The 14,568-nt window shown below is 47.1% G+C and overlaps 1 protein-coding gene across 1 annotated transcript; it reads right to left on the bottom strand.

Annotated features, from left to right (window-relative positions):
• Positions 1-2,310: 2,310 nt before the first annotated feature.
• HSP90AA1 (heat shock protein 90 alpha family class A member 1) lies at positions 2,311-9,573 on the bottom strand. Its single transcript, XM_066552516.1, has 11 exons — positions 9,445-9,573; positions 7,550-7,708; positions 7,090-7,456; positions 6,486-6,619; positions 5,707-6,015; positions 5,001-5,166; positions 4,543-4,733; positions 4,279-4,426; positions 3,668-3,936; positions 3,214-3,547; positions 2,311-3,053 (listed from the first exon to the last, which is right to left on the bottom strand). Exons 2-11 carry the CDS (start codon positions 7,706-7,708, stop codon positions 2,944-2,946), a joined length of 2,187 nt encoding a protein of 728 aa, XP_066408613.1. The 5' UTR covers positions 9,445-9,573; the 3' UTR covers positions 2,311-2,943.
• Positions 9,574-14,568: the final 4,995 nt, after the last annotated feature.

Raw genomic sequence — 14,568 nt, forward strand, 5'->3', positions numbered from 1 at the left:
GAGCACAAATGACCATCCTGCTCCACCCAAACACAAGGCTGGGACTCGTTACTCCCACAAAGGCTGCCCAAAATTAGCTTCAGATTCTTGTTAGCAGCAAGGTCTGGGCTCCATGGGCTGCTTGGTCTGCGAGGGGCTGCAGGTGAAATGGTGGCTGCAAGGGGGAGCACAGCCCGAGTCCCCCACAGCACCCCTGAGCCCTTCTGGGCAGGGCCAGGCAGCAGTGACAGTCACACAGAGCATGCCAAGGGAGAGCTGGGTGTCCCCCTTCCAGGCACACAGGGGATGCCATTGCTGTGCCCTGTGGCTGCAGTGGGGGTGAGGAGGGGGCCCGAGGGTCCCAGGGGTGCAGCAAGTTTGCTCCAGGGTTCATTCCCATCATTTCCCAGCGCTCTGCCACTCCTCATCACTCTTGGCCCTGCACAGATCTTGTGCCAGCCCCACAAGCTCTGATCTCCCTTGAGTCCAGGTTTCTTATGGTCTGGCTGCCCAGTGTAATGCAGAGAATGATTCAAAAACACCCAACACGTTCTCAGGGCAAGAAATACTGCAGATAGCATGCAAGTTTCACCTGAATTATTCTCTTAAATTAGTTTTCAAGAGAGGTTAAGATTTGTGCCATCACTGACCAAGTGGAAAAGTCTTTAGCATTATATAAATTTTAAATCCCAGTGTTACTAACTGGAAGACACTTTCACCATTCTTTACACAAGATCTTGTAGAATAGATTTTAGTCACAAGTCACACATACCTTAGAATCTCCCTTAGGTTTGATACTATTGAATCCTATTTTCTGACACTGAGGTCTTGAAGCAACAGCTAAAGCTTGCTGAAGTCTGCTCTTCTGATAACCTCCAAGACTGAACATCACAGAAGGAAAGTCTTTTCCTCCTGATCATTGCTTCTGTCACCCACACAAAAAACTGAAGTCAATAATGGTGCACATATTAGAAACTGTAACTTCCCTTTCTGCATCTGGCTCGATGCCATGTTCGTTATTACAGCAGCAGTACATCCATCACTGTGAGGGGTGGTGATGGAACACAGGGACACCTCAGCCAGTCTGAGCAAACAGCTCCTGCCAGGCACAGGACACTTGAGATCACAGCACACCCCATAGTCCCCAGGCAGGGCTGTGGGGGAGCTGCAGCTCCATGGAAATGATGCCCTTGCTTTGACAGTGCTCTTTCACTGACGGGCAGGCACCAGCCTCTTCTGCAGGCTTTTATGAGGTAACCACGTGAAATGATTTTGAACATTTCATGTCATGATACAGAATGTGAGGTGTGGAAGACAAATGCCCCACATGTTACATATGTTCAGCCTTCAGCAGTTGTGTAAGCAGCATTGAAGCAGCTCATTTTCATACCCATCTTATTTCTCATCTTTGATACAGGATTCAGATTTGGAGCTGTGTGACCAGCTCAGTCTGTTGAACTGACATATAGAGACACCAGCTTGAATTCCTCAGCTTGCAGTGTAGCCAAAAAACGGGTCAGCCTCTCCCCACCAAGGGCTGCTTTGACATAAAGGTCTCCTTACAAACCACAACTTGTCCAACTCATTTTGAATTGGTTTGCATGAAACTGAGTTTAGGTACCTGTAAATATACTTGGAGCCAGAAACTCCCATCTTTTCACCCTACTACAAAGGAGAACACCAACACACCAGTGTAATATATATATGTGAATTATTTTATACTGGGAACTCCTGTATCATGGAGCAGGACAAATGGACACAGGAAACCTGCAGGGCAAGCTGGTTAGAACCTGCCCTTAAATCCCTCCTCCTCCCAGTCAGTTAATTGAATTTAAGACATTGCACCAAATACAATCTGCCTTAAGTCAGCAAAAGGGCACCCAAGAGGCACCAAGGCCCAACTGCTGAATGGAACTGCTTACAAAGAATTTCTCTTTGCTACTCTCCAAGACAAATGCCAAGGAATACAGAATGCAGCACAACCACCTCATTCCCTGGCAGGCTCTGTGATGGTACTGGCAACTTCTCAGGTAAAAAGCTCTTACCACCTCCCAGAAGCACCATGGAACAGAGGTGCAGCTCCATTCACCCAGACTTCAGAAAATTACTGAACCATCCCTGTGAATTATACCCCAACTCAGAGCAAATCACTTTTCCAGAGACCCTTTCCTGCTCTGGCGTGGCACTGGTGTTGCAGTGGGATCACCAAGCACACTCTATTCATTACATATTGAGGGCAGCAGCTGGAGCTCAGGATCCAGAACAGCAACTCGTGTGGGCATAGGCAGAACAGTTTTATTTCAGAGTGAACAGACAAGTCAGTGACACAGCTCAATTCTTAACACTTTTATTCTTACAGTTCTAGGTTTGAACTGTACATGCAGAGTTGCATAAGTCACAAGAGATTTACAGTGGATTCTATTCTATGGTAGAGTGCAATCCAGAATCCTTGAACAGTATAAAAAACAACTTTAAACATCAAGACCTTGTTAGGAGCAGAAGGATTAAAGCTTCCCCAAGAGATTCAGCTCTCCTAGATACCTAGTTACTAGGTACTGTATGTTAGACACTTAAGAATTGAAGAGCTGTGTAACACTAAACAAACTTGAACACCCAGATGTCTTCCCATCTCCGTTACTTCTTTCCACATTTCTGGCAATTAAGAATAAGTCAAAACCCCTGCCACCTGCAACCAGCTAATACAGACAAAAATAACTACTCCTTACTTGCCTGTTTAGGGTTGTACAGTGTTAAAGAAAATATTCCCTCAATGGCATTTTTATCTCACATCAGCTGAAAAAGCAATGTAACAAAAATAAAGGTATAACATCTTCGAAAATAAATATAAAGAGGGAATGCAGACAAAGTGTCAAAGATTTTTTTTGGCAGGTAACATTCATAATATACAAAATATAACTTATTCATATTAGCCAAGGAAACATTCATGAGTTCCTGTAAACTCGTTTAATCCACCTCCTCCATGCGTGATGTGTCATCATCTCCTTCAAGAGGGGGCATCTCCTCAGTGACTGCTGGACTGGCTTCCTCTGCAGCAGTGTCATCTTCATCGATGCCTGTGCAGGAAACACACACCCAATTAATGCTGACAGGACAATCCAAACCTTTTATCTCCACAGTACTTCAGCACCTGAGGGTTCATTTTCCACACTACCAAGCAGGACCAAGAAAATACACCCCAAGTTCACAGGAGCCAGGACAGATTTGGTAACTTACCCAGCCCAAGTTTGATCATTCTATAGATGCGGTTGGCATGTGTCTGAGGGTCTTCTAAGCTGAAGCCAGAGGACAGCAGTGCTGTCTCATACAGCAAGATGACAAGATCCTTCACAGACTTGTCATTCTTATCAGCCTCTGCTTTCTGCCTCAGTGTTTCAATGATGGAATGATCAGGATTAATCTCCAGGTGTTTCTTTGCTGCCATGTATCCCATTGTGGAGTTGTCCCGTAATGCCTGCGCTTTCATGATCCTCTCCATGTTGGCAGTCCAGCCATACGTGCTTGTTACAATGCAGCATGGAGAAGTAACTAAACGATTGGACACAACAACCTGCAGAGGGAATGCAAAGCACAAGTTGGCAATTTAAGCATTTTAACAAGTACAACTGATTTACCCAAAATTCATTTTAGATTGACTTTTACACACAGGTAAACCAAGTACTATTTTTACCTTTTCTACTTTCTTTTCAAGGATATCTTTCATTATCTTGCAAAGATTTTCAAACTTTGCTTTCTTCTCCTCCTGTTTCTTTTTCTCCTCCTCATCTTCTGGAAGCTCCAGACCCTCTTTTGTTACAGAAACCAGGGTCTTGCCTTCAAATTCCTTCAGCTGCTGCACACAGTATTCATCAATAGGCTCGATCATGTAGATCACTTCCAGCCCATGCTTGCGGAGACGCTCCACAAAAGCAGAGTTGGCCACCTGATCCTTTGTTTCACCTGCAACAAACAACACCACAGATGAACCTCAGCACTAAGAGCAGCTTGTTCAGCTTCTGCAGAGCCTATGCAACAGCTGTGGTGCTTCGTGGCCCAACCACAGGGAAAAAAGGGCATCAACAGCCCAAAAGATACTCAAGCTGTTTAAACTGACACTCCAGCATTTAATACTCCTAACTGATTTGGAAGCAATTATTTCCTGAAATACATTTTTTACAGGTAAAAAATGCTTCCCATTCCTGCCAAGCAAGGGAACGGGGGACCCTGTAACAGCATTTATAAATCCCCCAGAAAGTAAACCTACACACAGTGTTGGCCTGACCATTTCAGGTCCCAACTCACCAGTAATGTAGTAGACGTGTTTCTGGTTCTCCTTCATCCGAGTGCAGTAATCCTTCAGGGAAACCATCTCATCACCAGATGCAGATGTGTAGTACCTCAGCAATTCTGAGAGCTTCTTGCGGTTCTGCGAGTCCTCGTGGATGCCAAGCTACAAAAAGCAAGAAGAAAAATCATTTAGTGATTCCTTCAGGTAAATACTGAACTGCCACAGTCACCCATCTGCAACTGCAAGTATCAGCAGTGCTCAGCAGAAAGACTACAAACCTTGATGTTCTTGGAGAACTGCTCATAGAACTTCTTGTAGTTCTCCTTGTCTTCAGCCAGCTCAGTGAAAAGCTCCAAGCACTTCTTCACCAAGTTCTTCCGGATCACTTTCAGGATCTTGCTTTGTTGCAGCATTTCACGGGAAATATTCAGAGGCAAATCCTCAGAGTCTACCACACCTCTCATGAAATCTGCAAACAGAATTACCTTTGTTAGTCTCAAACAAGTATTACCAGTCAACTCTACCTACATTTGCCTCTGTCCACTGGAAATTGTCAATTTGTTTCCAAAGAACCCCAATAAACATGAACTAAGCAATACTTTTTTAACTGCTCAACAGCTGTTTAGAACTGAAATTTTCCCCCTTCCAGATTTCTTTACATACGAAAGGAAACTACAGAATAGCTAAGCAGTTCTTCTAACTTTTCAGGGAACACTTTCTGCAGAACTATACTCACTCAGATATTCAGGGATCAGCTCCTCACAGTTGTCCATGATGAAAACTCTGCGCACATACAGTTTGATATTGTTCTTCTTCTTCCTGTTTTCAAACAGATCGAAGGGTGCACGCCGTGGGACAAACAGGAGAGCCCTGAATTCCAGCTGCCCTTCCACAGAGAAGTGCTGTGAGAAAACAAGATGATAATTTTAGTCAGTTTGCCTGGTTCCACTGTGATAACCACTAAACAGCTCTTCAAATGCAGAACACAAACTGCAACCCATCAAAGATCAGATTACAGAGCAGCTGAGACACTGGTGAGAACAGCCTGTCCTCAGACAGACACACTGAATTGGTGTTACATTATGGCCAATTCAGAGCACATTCAGCTCCTTACACAGTATACTGAGATTTAGAAAGCAAACATGCTCCAATGGTACTTCCCCCATCTTTAAACAAAAGGCACAAAACCTTTTCAATGACAAATTACAAACCTAGTCAGTTTTTGTACTTATATATAACCTAGTCTCAAGTTCAATTAGACATGGTGACTAAACTATTAACTGGGAAGGCACCTGCACTTCCTGACTGCAGGTTTAATCCAGATTATGAACATCAATGCATAATGGATCAGTTTAGCAGCATGCTAAACTAAGCAACCTTCCACCTTCAGTGTATATCTACAGATACAGCAACTGTAGCTGTATCTCTAGAGAAAAACTTACTTTTACAGCCAGGTGGTCTTCCCAGTCATTAGTCAGACTCTTGTAGAATTCTCCATATTCCTCATTGGTTATGTCATCTGGATTCCTGGTCCAAATGGGCTTGGTCTTGTTGAGCTCTTCATGATCAATGTACTTCTCCTTAATCTTCTTCTTCTTCTTCTTATCTCCATCCTTCTTCTCTTCTTCTTCATCAGAACCAACATCCTCAATCTCTGGTTTATCCTCTGTCTTTTCCTCCTTATCTTCTTTTTCCTCTTCCTTTTCCTCAGCCTCATCATCGCTCACCTCCTTATCACGCTCCTTCTCCACCTATGAAACAGTATCAGTACTTGAATTGCAAAAGCTGTAAATTTAGTAAGTAACAGTGCTAAAGTATCCCTTGCAGCCTCACGAAGCCAGCAAACCTCAAGAACATGGTGTCAAGCTCTCCCTCCCACACTCCGAGGACTCTCATTCTGAGTGCTGACACAAGTGGGTGTTTCCATGTGCTACGAGCCAAGTTTTTACTGTTCAGCTTCATTACACTGAATGGCTCCTAACAATACACCTAGATTAACTGTTTGGGAACAAATACTACTGGCTTGGAAAACATTGGTTTTTTTAACATAGTCCTGTGAAATAGAATTTTAAGTAACAGAACTACGTTTCCCCAGAGCTTCCTCAGTGTAGTATCTGAGAGAACTGAAACTAACCAAAGGAAGATTGACTGCTCCTTCTTACATGAACTCCCACTTGTGAAACTGGTAATACTTATTTAGCATTTCAAGCAAGATACGTACAAAGAGTGTAATGGGGTAGCCAATGAACTGAGAGTGCTTCTTCACGATCTCCTTGATTCGCCGCTCCTCCAGGTACTCAGTCTGATCTTCTTTAAGATGCAGGATGACCTTGGTTCCACGGCCCAGAGGTTCACCTAGAATGGAATTTACATGTTTTACCTTGCTGTAGCAGGGCAGATTCAATTATTAACTCTTTAAAAACCACAGTGCTCTATCAGCTCTTTTTTCACCTTAGCAAAATGGAGCTTCTGTGTATAAAAACAGCCTAGGTTATGCTTTCTCAAGTTTACTGCATGTATTTCAAACAAGCTTCAGAAGATGTATACTACTCTGTTCAGGGTCTTTAAAGACCCTGCATACAAAGTTGTTGAGATCTTACAAATACTTTTCCATGTGTAAGCTTTGAAAGCTTAATGCACTGTTTACCTAGGCATTCCATACATATCAAATTATGCCAACAGAAATTACAGGGTAAGACCTGGATCTATGCCTGATGTGACACATTAGTTGCATTAGTTTATCTTGTGTCTTTTCCAAGGCAGACTATGCACCATTGCCAAACGTCTTTAAAAGATGCCATTGAGCAGGAACACTGAACACTCACCATTATCCAGTCTGACAGTGAAGGATCCTCCTGCTGAGGACTCCCAAGCGTACTGCTCATCATCGTTGTGCTTGGTGATCACTGTCACCTTTTCGGCAACCAGGTAGGCGGAGTAGAAGCCAACACCAAACTGACCAATCATGGAGATATCAGCACCTGCCTGCAGGGCTTCCATGAAAGCCTTGGTGCCAGACTTGGCAATGGTACCAAGGTTGTTGACGAGGTCAGCTTTGGTCATGCCGATGCCAGTATCCACAATGGTTAGAGTGCGATCATGCTTGTTTGGAATCAGGTTAATTTTCAGCTCTTTCCCAGAATCCAGCTTGCTTGGATCAGTCAAGCTTTCATACCTTATCTTATCCAGAGCCTGTAAGAGAAGAGACATGCTTAAGCATTCCCTGGCTACTCCTAGAAAATGTCAGTATTTGTCAGAACTAACCAGAATACTTTTGGCACTTACATCAGAGGAATTGGAGATCAGCTCACGGAGAAAGATTTCCTTGTTGGAGTAGAAAGTGTTGATGATCAGAGACATCAACTGAGCAATCTCAGCCTGAAAGGCAAAGGTCTCCACCTCCTCCTCCATTGGTTGGTCCTGAGTTTGCACAGCTTCCGGCATCTGTGAAAGGAGAGGGAGGAGTTGAAATTCCATCCTGAACAGCTTACCTAACATATACTCTCTTACAGGCAATGACAATGGTATTCTGAGATCAAGTTTTTTAACCACGTGGTTTCAGTACCAGAGAACACACACACATAAAAAAGCCCTTCCCAGACCCTATTTACAGCTAGTAACTATTCAGAAGTTTTAAAGAACGCAGAAAATAGATGACAAGACTTTTACAACAGGCTTGCTTTACATTCATTTTACCCTGCAGCACTTAAGATAAAACAGGACTGCTCCTCTCTCCTTCCTTTAATTTACGGATTGATATACGACCTTTATTTTCACGTTTCACAGAAGTACCTAAAATCTTTACTTGGATTATTTCTCTCTTAGCCGCATCCCCTGACTATTTTGCATACACAGCTATCCCCACCTCTAACTTAGATACCAACACTGTTTAGCTGAACTCGCTTCTCTGGACAAATATTTGCGTTAATAAATACTCGTCCTTCATCGGCTATAGCTGCCCGTTTGCCCCTCTTGCAGGAGCCGACCCTTCACCCGACAGAGCTCTGTCCAACCCCGCACAGCGAAGGGCACCGAGCGCAGGCCCGGCCCCCGCCGCGAGCGGCCCGGCTCCCCCCGCCCGCGCGGGACCGCGCCCCGAGCCCGCGGGCGGAGCGGCGGCGCAGCGCCCCCTGGCGGCGTCCGCCGGAACCGCGGCACGTTCTAGAAACTACCAGAGCCTTCCCTGGCTGCCCCCGCCTCCCGCCCGCGCATTCCCCACCCCCCCAGAGCGCTGCGGAGCGGAGCAGCCCCCGAACCCGCTCCTGGCCCCATCTCCTGCCTGCCTGTCCCCTCACGCCGCTTACTCCCCCCATCCCCCTTTTTTTTTTTTCCCCTCCTCCATCCCCCGCTTTTATCCCGCTCCTTCCTTCCTGCCGCCCCCACTCTCAACCTCCCCCCCGCCGCTCCTTTCCCTCCTGGCACTCTACTCCTTTCCTCTAATCTCTATTCCTTCTCCCTGTAATACTCCATTCTTTCTGCTTATGCCACCTATTTCTTCCCCCATATCTCCGCCACTCCTTTTCTCTTGCTCCCGACCCCGTCCCCCATCGTCCCCCCCCCCCCCCCCCCCCCCTCGCCCTCGCCGCTTTCCCAGTCCGGCGCCTTCCACCCACCGCCGCCCCCCCCCCCCCGGCTCCTCCATCTTGCATTCTCATGGCTGGGGGCCCATTCATTGAGAGCGGATTTCTCCGGCCACCCGGTACCTCCGCAGCGAGGCGTGCTCGGGTCAGCCTCCCACAGCCCTCCCGCGCACGCTGCGAGGCGGAAGGGACACTGCAGCTGCAGCCCAGGACAAGAACAGCCTTCCCTAACCGCCCTCTGCGCCCGCCGCTCCGCTGCCATACCGGAACCCCCCACGGAGCTGCTCGCTTTCCCCACCTCCGCCGCCATTCTTACAAGAACGCAAATTTAGAAAGCTGGCTTCAGAATCACCAACCCTAGTCTCCTTTTCCCCTATACCAAGACTGTAAGCCCCAATCACCTTTCCCAGGATCCAGAGAAGCACAGAAGAAAGCACAACCAGCGCCACGCGGCTCCTACAGCACACCCCACCCCCACCACCCACGCAACTCCGAACACGAGCCCCGCGCCCCAACCACCGAGCCCCGGGGCTCGGTCAGAAAACGCTCCCTGCGCCGATCCACCGCCGGCGAGCACCGGCTGCTGCCCCCACCGCTCACCTTGGCAGGGGGACGGATCGCTGCTCTCCGCACTGACGCTGTGACACAGCCGCTGGATCCTCTCTAGTGCGCGCTCCCCACAGCCCGCCCGATTTATATACGGCGGGATCCGCCTCCTTCCAGAACCATCGGGAACCTTCACCGCCGGCGCGGGGGGGCGCGGGGAGGGGGCCGCGAGGCGGGGGCGGAACAAGCCGCCCGAGGGGCGGGGCCGTGCCGCTCGCAGCCAATCGCAGCCGTCCGCGACAGGCGCCGCGGGACCGGCGGCTGAATGGGCGCGAGCGCGCGCGCTCCCCGCGCCCCGCCCCGCTGCGCCCCCAGCGATTGGCCCGGCCCGGACTCCAGGGGGAGGGGGAAGCAGGAAGGAGGCGGGCGCGTGCGCGGGAGCCGCGCGGGGCGGTGCCGAAGGGGCGGTGCCTAGAGCGGTTGCGCGAGTGCTGGATGACATCACTAGCTGCCGAGCCCCGCTCCGAACGTCCTAGAAGGGGGCGGGGCCGGGGCCGGGGTCTCTGCCCCCCCGCCATCCTCGCCCATTCTCCCCCCGCACCCGCTGAGCGGCAGGGAAGGGCCTAGAAAACTCGGGGTCCCCCCCCCGCTCTTGCCGGGAACGGCCCAGGGCTGGAGTGTGGGGCTGCGGTCACCCTCTGTCTCCCCGTGCTGAACCCCTGTCTCTGCTGCGCGGCCGGTGCGCCGGCGTGCGGGAGCGCGGGGGTACTCAGGTGTGCGGGAGTGCGGGGTGCAGGTGTGTGAGGGTGAGGGAGTGCGAGGTGCTTAGCTGTGCGGGGTGCAGGTGTGTGAGGCTGGGTGCGTGAGGGTGCGGGTGTGTGAGGCTGGGAGAGTGCGGGTGAAGGTGCGGGAGTGTACTGGACGGAGCGCGGCGGTGCGGAAGTGAAGGTGTGCGGTTGCTCAGGTATGCAGGTGCAGTTGTGCAAGCTCAAGGATTTAAGTTACTTAAGGATTTAAGGTGCGTGGCTGTGCAGGAGTGCGGGGGTGTAGGAAGGTGTGCGCTGTGCAGCTCTGCGTGTGCGCGCAGGTGGAGGTGTGCAGCTCTGTGGCTCTGCGTGTGTGCAGGTGGAGGTGTGCGGGCTGTGCAGCTCTGTGTGTGCAGGTGGAGGTGTGCGGGCTGTGCAGCTCTGTGTGCGCTGTGCAGCTCTGTGTGTGTGCGCAGGTGGAGGTGTGCAGCTCTGTGGCTCTGCGTGTGCGCAGGTGGAGGTGTGCGGGCTGTGCAGCCGCCGCCGTCCCCTCGGCCGGGACGAGGGGCTGCGGGAGGGCGGCACCGCTGCCCCTGCCCTGCTCGCCGGGCAGGATCCGGCCGCGCTGCCGGGCGTAGCCGGGTGAATCACAGCTTAGGGATGCTGTGGTAACGCGTTTCGCCTGCTCAGGGAAAACAACACCCGTTCTCACGCAGCAAGTATAAGTCTGCGAGTTAACAGAATTCTGCCTCTCGGCCTGTGCACTTGCAAAGAGCCGTGGGACCGAAGCCAAGCGGCTCAGCAGACCTACATAGCTATGCAGTTACTTAAGGATTTAAGTGCTAATAGTAGACATGAGGCGTAGGCCAGTGCTGCTGGGTTTGTAACAGCCCAAAGCCTGAAACCTGCTGGGATTCTCAGCCTGAACGTGGCCTTTGCCAGTTCATCTGGGAAATCTCGGTTGATGTTCAAAGGGCACCACAAGAGACACCTTTATACATACATTTACATATCCTGCATAAAGGCTTTGATATGTACACATCTCATTATACCAAGCAGCTCTGTGATTGCAGCATTTAGCAGGGCGGGTATTTTTATATCCTGAATGACCTGATTGGGAGCAGGGAGTTAAATGCAGATCTTCTGCATCTCAGGAGAATGATCTGCATCCCATGTGTTCCAGACCAGCCTTCTAAAACTTTCTTCTTGGAGCTGATCCACTTTCGAGGATATAAATACCCAGAGAAACTACATGTTAAAATTATGCACTGATGTAAGCATGAATTTAGACAAATCTCCTTGCTCTAAAGAATGGCTGTTTGAGGAATAAAAAGAATGTTTCTGTTGCAAAAATTTATCTCAGGTGCAACTTCTTTCCATTTTCTTTTGGCTCTTAAATGTGCCCCAGACTTCTTTTCAACATCTGTCTGACTTTGGCGACTTGAAGTTTAAGTTGCCTAACCTGCCCTTCTCCAAGTTGAGCATCTGAAATAGACTGGCTAGCATGAATTAATATTCCAGTACTTAGATCCATTAACACATTTAATCGAAAATCCTCATGCTGAAATTCATGTCCTTTGCATTGGTTATCCTGCAGTTTTAACCCAGACAAGCAAATCTGATTGAATTGGGGTCCACTGGCTTGATTTTGTTGTAGCATTATATTTTCAGAGTTTTCAGTATTCTGACAAGAAGATACATTAAGTACACATGTAAAACATGCAGGAACACCAAGGAATTAAAATTACAGCTTGTCTTGCTGCAGTTTCTGCAGTATCTGGATCAGAACAAGCATTGGTGCAATGTCCTAGAGGACTCTGCCCTTCTCAGTCCTGGTGCTCCAGCTCCGACCCAAGCAGTTGGCCAAAATACAGGATCCTGCAGGTTAGTTAATTAGGTGGAAAAATTAATCATGGTGTCAACAACGTAAAAGGGTGTGTAAATGAGCTGCTGCTCAGCCCACAGGAGAAATCAGACTGTAAGGGTGAGGTTATTTGCTCACCATTCTAAGCCACTGGAAAAGTTGGCCTTCAGCCAGTGCTCAGGCTTGAAAGTTCCACACTTACGTCTGGGTCACCTTCCTGGTACTTACTTTGGCTGGTTGTTTTCTGTACTGTCTTCAAGCTGGATTTTAGGGGGCTTCTCAATGTATTTCTCTTCCTTTCTCTCAGACACTGTGTGCCTGTACAGAGAGCTTGTGCACCAAAATGCTTTCTTGAGTACGACAGGTTCCTTTCTTTGCACAGTGACTGTGATTTCAGTGATCTGACAGCTGCTTTGCTTGTCTGCTTCCATAAAGCAGCCTAGTGGCTCTTTACCACTGCCCTAATAAAGTGTGGCAGTTACACTCAGGCATAATGATGTGACTTTCATGGTTTTCTTAGATTAAAAAACAGTCATGGTATAGTACAAATACTACAGGATGTGCCTTTTAGGCTGAAATCCTCTTACATTCAGATTCCATGGAGGGAAATGCTTTCTAACATGTATTTGCACCAAAGTAACTTCTGTACTTCAGAAAATGGCTGAAGTATTGCAATATATGTCCAAGCATTTTATCCAGCAATATCCTGCTAAATTTGCTTGTGTGCTCTCCTTTTGTGGTGTCTAGAATTTTAAGGGTGCCGCTTTTATAATAATATTCAAGATTTAAGAAAGTATTTTCCTTTCTAATCTCTCGATTAATGTGGGCCCAGTGATTCAGACTTAGGGATATATGTCATTTCAAGCATGTGAAAACCTATGGAAGGTTTTGCATATGTCTGCAGGATCACATGCCTAATCTCCAGTCACATCATTCTGTTTTCTCTTTTGTGGTTGTGTTATTCAGCTTTCAAAAGCAGGCTGATTTCTTTTGTCAAAGTTGTTTGACAAGTGCACTGGGAGAATGTAATCTCATACCAAACCATCGAAGTTTTCCCAGCTCTGCTTAATCCGAGTTCCTCTGTGACTGTGTCAAACACATATTTTCTTCGTGACTTGTGAATAACCTGTAGTCTTTTTGTTCTGTAATGCAGTGAGGGGTAGCAAATATAGACATTTTGTTCCTATGGTTACTCTATTTTAACTGGTCCCAGTTTTTTATTGCTTCACTTTTAGGCACGAAAAAAAAAAGGTTCCTAACTTGGTTTGTGTCAGAGTTAATTTTGGAGGAAATTCTGAGCGAGATCAATTTTTCAACCAAGAGATTGTGCTGGTTTTCATCGGGTAATTTTCTTCACAGCAGCCAGCATGGAGTTATATTTTGAATTTGTGCTGCAAACAATGTTGATAACCCAGAGACATTTATGTTATTGCTGAGCACTGTTTGGACATCATCAAGGCCTTTTCTGCTCCTCACACTGACCCCCAGCAAGGAGGCTGGGGGGCACAAGGAGCTGTGAGGGGACTCAGCTGGGACAGCTGACCCCAACTCACCAACAGGACACTCCTTACCAGAAAGTCTCAACTGTGCATTTCCTGGTTTCCTAAGGATTAGTTCCACGCTTGGTCTCTGTATACATTTTCATCCTCTTTAATAGGATCTTTAAAATCTTTAATTACACAATTTAATAGAGCTCCTTGCTATATGAAAGTTATAATACTTAAAAAGAACAAAGTAAAAGCTGAAAGGAAGGTATTTAATGTTCAAAGTGTTGAAATAACCTGCAGGAAAACCTGGGTTTATTCTTAATTCAATCAAAGGCTTTTTCTGTGTTGCTGGAGATTCTTTTGTTTTTTATAAGCCACTAAGAAATTAAAAAATGTTTGCACAAAGAATTTGAATTCCAGCATTTAACTTGACTTCTGAGAGTTTGGTGTTGTAGCCTTAATGCTTTTATAGCATTGCTTTAAAATTAATTTTGTTTGAGTTCTGAGATAGTTTTGCCATGTTATCTCAGTGCTTCAGGGTTTACTGAAGGAAAACAAAACAGCACCAACTGAAACTGCTTAACACTGGATTTCAGAAGAATGATATAAGTATAAAGATGTGATAATATATGTCTAGTTTGCTTTAACACATGGAATTATGCATGTAAAATCTGTGTTATCATAATGAAATATAAAGCTGGGAATGGATATCTGTCTGAGCAAGCTTCATGTTTTCTTACAACTATTTCCCAGGCTGTGTTCTTTTGTGCTTTCTCATTGCTTGCTGGAAGCTAAAGTGATCATAAGATCTGTAGGTCACAAAAAAAGGTGATTCATTCTAGAAATAGGATCAATAGTCACTTAGAAGAAATATTTCTCTGGTGAAGAAGCTACTTAAGAGGCAAAGAACAAAATCGATCTCATACAATGTAATTGTACTGAAGAACTGCAGGTGGCAGCAATAATTGCATGGACCATAGGCTGTGTGTACACGTTCTTTTTCCCTAAAAGCTTATGGTTCTTGAAATATTTGTCAGGGACTGTGAAAACTGTCAGTCATTTCTCTCAGAAGGAATTCTAA

Source organism: Molothrus aeneus, chromosome 6 (assembly GCF_037042795.1).
Source record: "Molothrus aeneus isolate 106 chromosome 6, BPBGC_Maene_1.0, whole genome shotgun sequence".
In the NCBI taxonomy this organism is placed as follows: Eukaryota; Metazoa; Chordata; class Aves; order Passeriformes; family Icteridae; genus Molothrus; species Molothrus aeneus.

Coding starts and splice junctions, on each gene's coding strand:
- HSP90AA1 (XM_066552516.1), bottom strand. CDS start 7,708: ATGCCGGAAGCTGTGCAAACTCAGGACCAACCAATGGAGGAGGAGGTG. Junction 6,016..6,485: donor GCTACCCCATTACACTCTTT/GTACGTATCTTG, acceptor ACTGTTTCATAG/GTGGAGAAGGAGCGTGATAA. Junction 5,167..5,706: donor AAGACCACCTGGCTGTAAAA/GTAAGTTTTTCT, acceptor GTTTTCTCACAG/CACTTCTCTGTGGAAGGGCA.